Source organism: Lycorma delicatula, chromosome 1, assembly GCF_047948215.1.
Source record: "Lycorma delicatula isolate Av1 chromosome 1, ASM4794821v1, whole genome shotgun sequence".
NCBI classification, from domain to species: domain Eukaryota; kingdom Metazoa; phylum Arthropoda; class Insecta; order Hemiptera; family Fulgoridae; genus Lycorma; species Lycorma delicatula.
In genome coordinates, this window is record NC_134455.1 from 117694031 (window position 1) to 117706272 (window position 12242).

The following is a 12242-nucleotide window of genomic DNA, read 5'->3' on the forward strand; positions in this document are numbered from 1 at the left end:
TTTACCTGTTTTCGTTAAACGATTTTTACGATTTTGCGTTGTATTAAATCTTTTTGTTTTTTTAAAAATCTATCATGAGTTTAATCTTTTGTTTTTTATCATGATTTTGTGTTAAATCTTATTTTTCTATGTTTAACGTTATAAAGAGTTATGTGGGTATCCATACTTTATTATTACATTATCTACGTTCTTTATATCTGCATTCCTCAAATAATATACAGTGTCCCAAAAGTTTAAAAATATAAATTTGCTAAATTCTATTCTGATACCTTCAGGAGGGATTGTAATTTGTGATTGAAATATAAAATATATACATAAAATAATTATAAAATTCAAATATTTCAATAACATACATAACAACTGATCGTCGTTTTTTTAAATTTGAATCTTTACTCAAAGTAATTACATTTGTATTATAATATTTTCCCAAATTTTATGAACTGTGTAGATTGTAGAATCTGTTTAGCCAACTTAATTATTATTGTTTATTAATTGCTTATATAACGTATCATTATCAAATTTAATTGGTTCCTTTGTTAATTTGTTATGATTATTGAATAAATGGAATTTTTCCTCTTATTATAATATGAGAATATACTATTATTATAATTATGAGAGTAAAAAAATACTAAAATTTTTAAATTAGTTAATTTTTTGGATCATTTTTATATTTAGTTTCCAAAATAGTCTAGAAAAAGGAATGATGTAAGAGCAAACGGGTGGCTGAATGCGTAGAAGATCAATAAAATCTGATAAAATACAAAAGGAGGAAAAGAGAAATTGATGATTTCAGAGAAAATTCTGCAATTTGAATTCAAAAAAATTTGTAACAAAAGTAAATCTTTAAGAAATTATGATTTAACACCTAAATTATTATGCTGCCTGGGAGATGTAGGATTAGATAAGCTGCACACACCTTACATAAAATTTATTAGCCTGACTTACTCATATCATCAATAAACACATTTTTTAAACATAGAGAAACAAAAATTTAATCTGCTTCCAAATTACTGGAATATATAGCAGAATAGAACAAGCAAGATGTAGAAGCTCTAAATTAGATGAAGATAAATTCTCTTTGAAAAACATGGAAACATAAGAAGCAATTAACTTTACTAGGCAGACTAAGCAACTAGACAACTTTCTTTATTTTTTTCCTGTTTAGCCTCCAGTAACTACCTTTCAGATAATACTTCAGAGGATGAATGAAGATGATATGTATAAGTGTAGTTTTGTAGTCCCAGGTCGATCATTCCTGAGATGTGTGGTTAATTGAAACCCAACCACCAAAGAACACTGGTAGCCATGATCTAGTATTCAAATCTGTGTAAAAATAACTGACTTGAACACTAGAACTCTTGACTTCCAAATCAGCTGATTTGGGAAGATGCGTTCACCACTAGACCAACTTGATGGGTTAAGCAACTAGACAACTAGGTAGACAAAACTATTCAGATTTATAGAAAAAGTGTTTTATACTTTTGAATGAATAGAATGTTTTTTGGTAGTAAAATTGGAGGATTAAAATAAACAAAACAAAAATTTATTTATGATTTTTATGAGAATATTTTTATAATAAAGAATTTTAGAACAAAGAATAAAGAATATTTATTAATAAATAATAGAAAATTAACAAAACAAAATTTGTAAAACAGGAGGAAGTGAGTGATTTTCCCTGTCACCCCCTTTACTTTTAAATTGATTGTGGAAGAAGCAATTAAAAAACAAAAAAAATGAAAAACTCAGAGCATAAAATCAGTAAAATGTGTAAGATACACTGATGATGTTATTTTAGTTAAAACTGGAAATGATTTAAAATAAATGAATTATATAATCAGATAGTAGGTACAGAAATTGTAGGTACAAAAAATTTTAAGAGAATACAGGATTAAACTTTAAGTTAGGGAAACTCAACAAAGCAGAAGTTGAAGAATTTTGTTATTTACAAACTATGCACAAATTAATGAAGAAAAGAATTTAAACATTGATTTAGGTTGTAAACATGGATTAGAAAGATTTTTAAATATTTATACAAAGTGAAACATTTTATGACTATCAAGTACAATTATGGAAGTCATAAAAACAGAGTATAAACAAAGTCATAAACAAACAGAGTTGGTAGAATATGAAATGGAAAGAGATTGTTGAAGAGAGAAGTTTATAGGAAAATTTTGTAAAAATGATAAGATGACTGTTGTGACACATGTTAAGGTATTCAGGATCAGTAAATTATATTACAAAAGGAAGCGTAGAAGGTAAAACAATAAATGAAGAAAGGATTTTAATTTATGAAAAATATAATTACATGATACTGAAGGAAGAGAGAAGTACATGTATTTGGGCTAAGGGATTGATGCGGAATAGAAAATAATGATGAACTGCATTAAACTGATCAAATGACTGAAACCTCCCAGTCTATAATCCGTAACGTTTCTCGTGTCATAAATTAGATATATGTATCATTAATTTTCATAAATGGATGTAGCATGTGATAAAATGTTCAAATTTTGAGAAAGATCATACTAAATTTAAAAATTTTATGAAAGATAAAACCAGAAGAACAAGGAAAGAAAAGTTAGAGTAGAAGTGAAGAAAGGTGAGCTCTAATTTGCATAAAGGTACTCTTTATTTTCTATTACTTTTCTACTTGTACATGGGAGTGACATAAGAATTATAGAAAAGATTTAACAGTATGTTACTTATTCGAGTAGAAAAAATAAATATGTTAAGATTCATTGAAAATATTGTTTTTTTGTCAGAGACCAGAAATGACTTAAAAGAAATACTGAAGAGAAGAGGTTAACTGCTAGGGTGGAAATTAAATTTGAAAGTAAAAAGAAAAAACATAGTATAATGAAGAATTAATTATTAAGAAGCAGAACACAACATAACCAAATTTTTTTTTTATTCAAGTCAAAAAATTACAATGGATGAACAAAGTAAGGTTATGTCAATAGTGTACTAACACAAATAGGAAGAGTTTTCATGCAGAAAAATAAATCTGCTAGTGTAAATTGTAGTTGCTCTGGGAATTGTTGAAAATATTTATGTTGATAGTAATGCTTTATGGCAGCAAAACATGAGCAATAATAAAAACAGTTCAGAAAAGAATAAAGACCTTTGAAACATGGTATTGCAGAAGAATATTGAAAATTAGATGATCTGTAAAATCTAATTGAAGAGGTTTTTAAGATAAATAGGAGATGTTGGAAATTTGTGGCAGAATCTTTAAAAAAAATAAAAATGGTTGGTGGGCCATTTATTAAGTCATGGTTTTAATTAATTTGATGATGGACTTGTAGAAAATAAAAATCATAGAATTGGACAAACATTGGAATATATAAAACAGAAATTTAGGACATAGGATGTAGTAAATAAATCAAGATTAAAAGATTTGCCCAGAACATAAAGGAATGTAGAATTGCAGCAAACAAGCCAATAAATGGTCAAATACGCTTACATACATCACACTGCAATAATATGTCGTGTAAGTATTTACTTGCATAAAAAACTATAAGTTTATTCATAAAACAGTAAAACATATTTAACTTATGTAAAAGAATGTATCAGGCTTATGATTAACTTTGTGCTTGAATGAGGGAAGCTATAAGATTACCTTGCTGGAATAGTTGCGTTTCAATCTTACTTAATTTCAGTTTTGCCTCCTAATTATTATTTGATGCAGATTTCTATATCTACCACGATAAACCCAGGTAATAACACAGCTAATATACATTTTCTTCACTCATTGGTGAGTGAATGAATTTGTTAATTGTCATTGTCTCAAAAAGTTGCCATTTCTACCAACTTTGCCTCCCACTTTATTTATGCTTACTGCAATCTCTGTCAGCTGTTGATTATATTTCCTTGTGGCACTCTTAGTAGATTTGAGTCAACGTTGATCAGAAAGACTTAATTGTCTCATTTAATACAAAGTATCTGTAATTCTAGCTAATATCTACGTTTGTTGATCTATCTAAAATGCATTGAGCAAAGAAATTTTATTTTTCTAATTACATCATGTTCTTACTCATCACCCAAGCTTTATTGAACAGCAAGGTGCAGTCATTTTTTTACACAATTTCAGTAAAACCTTTTGTCTGAATCTATTTTAAGACATCTCATTTATCATCATACAGATTATTTAAAATGAAAAAATTTTTTTTTTATCAAAATCATCCCGTAGGAAAAATTGCATCACAAATAATAAAGTGATTCACCTGTAACAACACAAATAATATTATTATTTTTTGATCTTAATGGATATTTTTTTTCACCTTAAAAGCCATCAACATTTTGTTACAACTTGCTGACACAGCTTCAAATTAGAAACGTTATTTTTTTTTTAAGTTTGTAAACAATTCATAAATTATTTTCATTCTTTCGAAGTACAATGAACATGATTTCACAGAGATTTTTATTATCATTCAGTTTAATAATTAAACCTTTTGACCTTCAGAAAACACCATTCGATGGCTAGTAATCATGATCATCATCAAGCTTATTGAAATAAGACATATTTTTAAAAGTGTAAAATTAAGATTAAAAATAATAGGCATAAATTAGAAAATTTTTCCATATTTATGTATTTTTAGTCAATTTAAAACTGAATAATTTTGTAAAAATAACTATGAAAATTATTATAGCGTGATTTTATTTGTTTTTATCGCTCTAATTGCATCACAAAAATCCAGAAAAATGCCAAAAGGTAAAGTTAAAACAGAATCAATTAACTTTATTGAAAAATGTAGTATCACATATAAGCAAGAATACATTCAGTAAGCAGATATCAGTTAATCTTCTATTTTGAGAATTAGAATTATATATTAGTCATATAATTTATTACTGTTTGTATTTCTGCTAATATGCTCCTTTTATCTTATAAGTCGCATTTATAACACGTTAAAAGATCACAGTTTATTAGTTCTGTTTATTAGTCACAGTTTATTATTCCTTTGCTTTATTAGTTCTGGATAAGACAGAAAACTACATCCCAATATAACCTTACAATCTAAAAATGTTTGAAATGTCTCTGAGAATATCATCCTGTAAATAGAAGAGTTTGAAGTAAGGCCAAATTTCAATAGCATTAGCCACAAAAACAAAACTGGTTCCTGTAGATCATCAGAGTTAATCAAGATCACTGTATTGTTGGAATTTATTAGTGCATAATGACACTAAAGTAGAAAATTTCACTTAACATTTATTTTTTTAAAAATAATTTTTTGATTCCTAGACGTAGTATTTAATGTTTAAATTAACTAAAAGCTTAATTAATTATATCATATATATATATATATATATATATATATATATATATATATATATATATATATACAAAACATACCTTTAATTAAGAGTATTACATTGACTTATTGTTATTATGACTTTATGACTTGCTTTATTTATTAACTTACTGTTTAGTTAATTATTAATTGATTTTAAAATCATTACAGAATTATTAATTTGAATGTTTAAATAGTTTAAAAATTATATCATAGTCAGTCTTTGAATTTGATAAAAACATGTGCAAAGACTATTTTTGTTATATAACACAGTAATGATGTTATAACATTTCATACTGATATTAGAAACAAATTTTTTTCTTTTTTTATTGAGAAAGGAAGACAACTGTTTAAATCATTTAAAGTGTTTTTCTTATGAATTTTATGGACTAAAATATTCAATCTGGGCTAATTTTAAAACTGATGAAATATTCCTCATATTATTTTTCCTAATATGTACGTTACAATCTGTTCAACTAATGAACAAATAAGCAACCCCCCATGGCCCAAACAGATGAGAATGATATGTATGACGTGTAAATGAGGTATAATCTTGTATAGACTCAGACCAATCATTCCTGAGGCTTGTGGTTAATTGAACCCCAACTACAAAGGTAGGCTGACATCCAATCTCTAGCATCCAAATCTGTGTAAAAGCAAATATCATTTACTTGAAGTAAAATTTCACATGAGGTACATTTTATTTTTTATAAGTTAAAAAATTTTTTTTTTTCAAATTTTAAATTTGTGAAAATTATATTATAAAGATTATATTATAAGAATCTCTGATTCTTCCCCCCCAAAAAAATGTATGCATGTAAGAATTTATATATTACTGCATGCATGCACCACGTCCAGACACACAAATAAAATGAGAGATCATGAGAAATGAGATTCATTATAAATCATGAATTTATACTTGAATAAACAATTTTTTATTTGTTTTTTTTTTCAGAAATTTTAAGTTTAAATTAGTTTTAAGGTGGTTGAAGATGATTTTAGAAAAAAATAATTACTCTCGTAAATGAAATTGTCATATAATTTAGAATATAGTGTAATTTAAAATAGTTCATTTCTATCATTTCCTGATCACACCAATATTATTCCTTTAACTTTGTCAGTTTTTCTGAGACTATTGTATTGAATCCTTAAGATTTAAATAATTTTTTTTGTCAAAGTCAATAGAATAATTTAGTTGAACCCAAAAAATAATATTTTTATCTCCTCTCTATATCAAGCTAGGGCTAATGAAAAATTTTGTAAAAGCAATGAAAAAGGATAGTCCCAGATTTTTGTACATCAGGTAGAAATTTCCGAATGTAAATGAAGGAAAAATTAAAGAAGGAATATTTGCTGTTTCTCAAATAAGAGAGTTGGTCAAAGATGATGTATTTTACTCCATGTTAAATAATGTAGAAAGTGCAGCTTGGGCTATTTAAAGACGTATGCAAACATTTGCTCTACAAACAAAAATCCGACAATTGCCACGATATTGTTAATCAACTTCTTACTTCATACAGATCTGTGCGATGTAATATGCCTTTGAAAATACATTTCCTCTACTCACATCTTGATTTTTTCCCGACAACCTTGGAGACGTAAGTAACAAACACGGTGAACGTTTCAACCAAGACATTTCGGTGATGGAAAGCCGCTATAAAGGGAAATGAAATACTAACATGCTAGCCGGTTACTGTAGGACATTAATTCGGGATGTGCCTGAGGTTATTTATAAAAAAATCATCAGCGAAATCAATCTAACACAGGCATGGCCATGCAAAATTATAAATTTTACAGATTTTAACTATATTTTCCCTTAATTTTTTTTGAAGTGTAATTTATTTAAAACTAAGGATGATAGAAAAATTGTATTTACAGATCTGTAATGTTCGCAAAAAAGCAATTCAAGGAATGGTATCACACTTAGACAAAAAAAAAACAATTCGAACCGATGTGTCACTCCCTTGTAAGATCCAAATATTTCATTAATTAAAATCTTATTTTGCTGTAGCTCTAGAACCAATGAGACTAACTAACACTTATGGTATATCGTTTAAAAGCTCTCAATGAGGGCTTATTACTACAGTTAAGAAAAAGTTTACACTGAAAGTGTAAATAAAATTAATGTTTGTGTTTTAAACAAATAAATTTAATAAGAACACGACAAAATTAAACTCTCTATTGAATTTTATGGGATTATCTGTACCAGAACTACAAAATGCGGTGATAAAAGAAAAATCATCGTAGATTTTTTATTAACAGCGAAATTATATAAGGAAACTTTCACATGTTTGATCGAATTTAACTGGAAATAGTTATTACTTTTTTTACTAAGTGTTAAATGATAAAAAGGGTAAACATAACATGAACTATATACTGGTCCTGGAAATCGTTTAGAAGTAAACCTTTTTGTATACGCTTTATCTTTATACGCTTTGTTACATTGTATATGTTTGCTTCAAACACAGACATTTATTATTCTAACATTTCATTTTATTATTTTATTTATTTATATATATATTTTTATTTGTTTCGCATAATAGTCGGTCATAAATTGAGGTAAATATGTTTTAGATTACTTAAATACAATAAATATATAATCTTCATTCTACTTTTTAAATTAAAATTTACCTAGATTTCATTTTGTGGTAATCTAAGATACTTTATTTCTTCTTATATTTATAATTATTCTTTATTATATAAAATGTTCAATACTAAATAAAATTGCTGTTAAAACATAAATTAAGTTGTAAATAAATAAGTTGTACATAAATGTAAATTGCTGTTAAAACATAAATTAAGTTGTAAATAAATAAGTTGTACATAAATGTACTCAACTACATTCCGGTACATATTTATTTTTATTAACAAAAGCTTTTACGTTACAATTTAATATATTTAACGACGTTAATGTTGCCATTAAAATTCTGATGAAATATAAAATTACTCTTTATCATAATGTATTTTTTATTGTGCATGTACTTAGTTAAATTATCATATTTTATACTTAATATTATTATTTGGCAAGTGTTAGTTCAGTTCCTTTGTGCAGAATATAGTCGATACGACGAATTTTAGTCTTACGTACAGAATAATTATTTTTAAAAAGTGACTGAATTGTTTCTTCAGTAAAATATGAAATGAGCGATTCGTATTCATTTCTTTACAATTCGGTTCGAATAGTATTAAATGTTTTTAGAACTATCGGTTTGTTCCCATTAAAAGAAACAAGTGCTGAATTTGGACACTTAATATACGACTGGAAAAGTTATGAATTTTGGCATTCGTATATAATTTTAGGTGTAACCTTTTTCTACTCGTACTATCCGCTTTACTTTCGGAGCGTAAATAAATTTATCATTTATAAGCTCAATTCTAAACTAACAAATAGTATCGTTTATTTCTTATCTTTGAATATAATTTTACAACAAATAACGCTAATCCCGTTGTTTAAAAATATTAATAATATTTTTTTGAAAATTGAAAAATTTGATAAAGATTTACTGTCGTACTTTCCTTCCTATAATGTAAAACGGTTTTTGGAAAACGAATACGATAAATATTTTAATATCGTTTTGCTAATGATCGCCGTTCCAATTCTGTCGTTATCTTTTTATTTGCAGTACACATATTCAAACATCGATAGGGCAGTTTTAAGATTATTATTTTCTTTCTTAATGTACTTACCGATGCACATGAGTTTCATACTGAATTTTGTATTTTTATCTTGTTTACATAAAAGGATGAAATTGTTACGTCATTTATTAGATACATTCATCGTACATATTAAACGAGGTACATTGGAACATGATAGACCATCGAAATTTATTGAAAAAATTAGATTTCTACATTACGACTTAAACGAATACTTTTCTGAAGTCAATAAAGCATTCAGATGGGAACGTTATTTCAACAATTTCTACACCAGATATGCAATCGTATCGTTAATATTTTTGTTATTCAGGTTAACCAATAAAACTCAGCTCTCATTATGGGTTACTTATCTTACTTCAATGTACTTGGCTGTAGTTTTTTTGTCTACCAGATCAAACAAAATTGTAAGTCGGAACTTTTTTTTAAAATTATTAATTATATTTTATTTAAAATGTTTTGTCTTCTGAACACCTCTCTCTCTCTCTCTCTCTTTTTTCCTGTTTAGCCTCCGGTAACTACCGTTTAGATAATTCTTCAGATGATGAATGAGGATGATATGTATGAGTGTAAATGCAGTGTAGTCTTGTACATTCTCAGTTCGACCATTCCTGAGATGTGTGGTTAATTGAAACCCAATCACCAAAGAACACCGGTATCCACGATCTAGTATTGAAATCCGTGAAAAAATAACTGGCTTTACAAGGACTTGAACGCTGTAACTCTCGACTTTCCAAATCAGCTGATTTGGGAAGACGCGTTAACCACTAGATCCACCCGGTGGGTCGTCTTCTGAACACCTAATAAGCAATTTCTCTCTTTCTCTGGAACCTACAGATTTAGTATAGAAAAGCAGTATGGTGCGGCAGAAGAACTACCTAGCGGTAATATTGTGTAGCGTTAATTGGTGAAAAAGAATCAGATACAGTGCTCGAAAAAGCATTAGGTGACGTTACCGACGCGATCGCCAACAACCGAAATACGGTTAACGTTGATGTCTTTCTCCTTTGTATATCAGTTAACTGTCTAAGAGTACAGTTATTAGAGGTTCGAAAAATAAGAAGCGATCCGAATGGTGACGTTGAAACAGAAACGAAGTGACTTTCGTAAGAACCTTCACGGTTTAATGTACTTTATTTACCTAATTTTACAATAAAACCGCGGGAATAAAGGATATATACTGATTTCTGCACGGCTTAAGACAAAATATCATAAACTTCTCGATCGAGACGCGTAACGATTTTTCATCGTTACGCGTCACTCCAGTATTATAATGTACAAAAGAATGTAATAAGGTAAAGAAGACCAAAAACAAAATGAGAAATGTGGCTAAAATATGATCGTTTATAGTAAATATGATTTCGATTCTGCGTTCAATAAATCTTTCAATGGAAACACTTAAAAAGACGTACGGCCTAAGCATCCGAAATTTACTTCAGCTTAGAAAAGCACACCGCTTCGGAGCCGTATCTGTTACAGGCTTATACTTTCTAAATGCCACCGTCCTGACGAGACGATCACTCATTGTAACGCATCTAGAACTGCTTCCACAGCACCAACTTGCCCATTTCTAAATCACGCTAATAGTACCTAACCGTATCTGGCAACCGCACCGCTACCAACTGGCACCTGTTACATCATACAATGTCGGACATGTCCAACCAATCTTGTTGACTTTTCCCACAAGTAACGAAATTCTGTAGTAGTAGCTATTTAGTAATCGATCAATGATCGCTTTAGTAAAGTTAAAGATCAATCTTTTCGAGGAAGAAACGGTGACAAGATTAAATTCTAGTAAAATTGCATGCTACACTACCAATCGCGGTTAAATTCAATTACTATTTACGACCACAAAAAACCTAATAATGACCTACATTTCGCAGTTAACAACGTTTAGTCGATTGCAAGGATATCAGACAAACTGTCAAATTTGCTAAAATCTACGCTAGAAGTAATATTGTTTTCTACTTTCAATGTTACTTAATTGAATATCAAGAATATTTTCCCTATCCCATAATTATGTTGTTTTAAGGCTAGAAAAATGATTACCCAAATACAGATTGTTCACATTATAATTGAAGGAGAGTCAATGATAATTTTATTATAGGATTAAACCTGATGACAATTAAGGCCTTTCACTCTGTCTTCACCAAACGTAGGGTTTTTCAATTTTCACCAACTACACGCCTTTTCTTAATAATGTTTTTTTTGTGTCCTTATATGTAATTTAACGAGTGCTAGATCTTCGGCATTTATTTTCCGAGTCTTATCCACAAAGTTTAAGCAAAAATATTCTGTAACAAATAATCAAATTAAGTAGACGCTTGGTCACTAGTTTGAGTAAGGTTATTGCTTAGATCATCCCTAACGATGCCGTAAACCCTTGAAGTATCATCACCCGAAAGCAAATCGCAATTAATACATAGATATCTTGAAGAAACGGAAGGATAAAAACGCCTATCGCATGGGATTTTAAATTGAAGGAGTTTTTGCTTCCCAGCAAAACTCTTGTTACACTTAAAGCAAATAAAATTTCTTGTGCGACTTATTTCGTTAATAAATACGATTCGTAAAGTAATATAAATTAAAAATTTAATTTTTAATTTATATATTAAAAATGTTATTACTCTTTATTTTTATTCCATATCCGGTCATAGTCTAGTCATCGACTGAGAATTATAATCAAGCAAAGTATTTGTTAAAAGATTGAAAAATGTAACCCTTGATGAGGCAGAAAAGCAGAAAAGCACTTGATCGATTTATTCGCCTGGCATAGGATAGAAAGGACTGGTTGACCTCACGTTATACCAGTAGTGGTACGAAGATGACTGAATATTTTTTAATATTCTGCAGAGCTCCAATTTATTTCACTGCAGACATCTCTGTAGCTATGTAACGTTTCTTGTAGTTTTTCAGTATGATATTGGAATCTACTGATGGTTAATAACCAATAGCATTTCTCCTTAAGATTTGAATAAAATAAAAAATGCATTATTTTATAAATACTCAGTATTGAATTTTGGGTTTTTACTGCATATTAGTGCTGCTTACTGTCAGTATGTGACTTATTTTCTTTCCTTATATTTGTATAATAATTGATTCCTTCTAAAATTTTGCTTTTTCTTAGGAAATAATGAGATAACTTGATTTCTCTTTTTTTTGGCTGATTACAAATCGCCACAGAAGCTTACAAAGAATCGTTTACTTGAAATATGAGAATGGATATATCTTTCATATAACAAGTGAAGTACTGAAACAAATTTCGGTTGATAAATTATAATTACTGTAAGAATATTATTATCGAAT

At 28.3% G+C, this 12242-nt stretch overlaps 2 protein-coding genes across 2 annotated transcripts in view; one reads left to right on the forward strand and one right to left on the reverse strand.

Moving 5' to 3' along the window:
* Positions 1–12242, reverse strand: part of LOC142321687 (testis-specific serine/threonine-protein kinase 1-like) — a 64572-nt gene that overhangs the window by 35944 nt on the left and 16386 nt on the right. The gene's annotated exons all lie outside the window — the stretch shown is intronic.
* The window catches only part of LOC142321702 (uncharacterized), a 44387-nt gene that overhangs the window by 28515 nt on the left and 3630 nt on the right, over positions 1–12242 (forward strand). Inside the window, exon 3 of the mRNA XM_075359999.1 lies at positions 9028–9343. Coding sequence (XP_075216114.1) covers positions 9029–9343 — 315 coding nt within the window. The 5' untranslated portion in view covers position 9028. The remainder of the gene's footprint in view (positions 1–9027; positions 9344–12242) is intronic.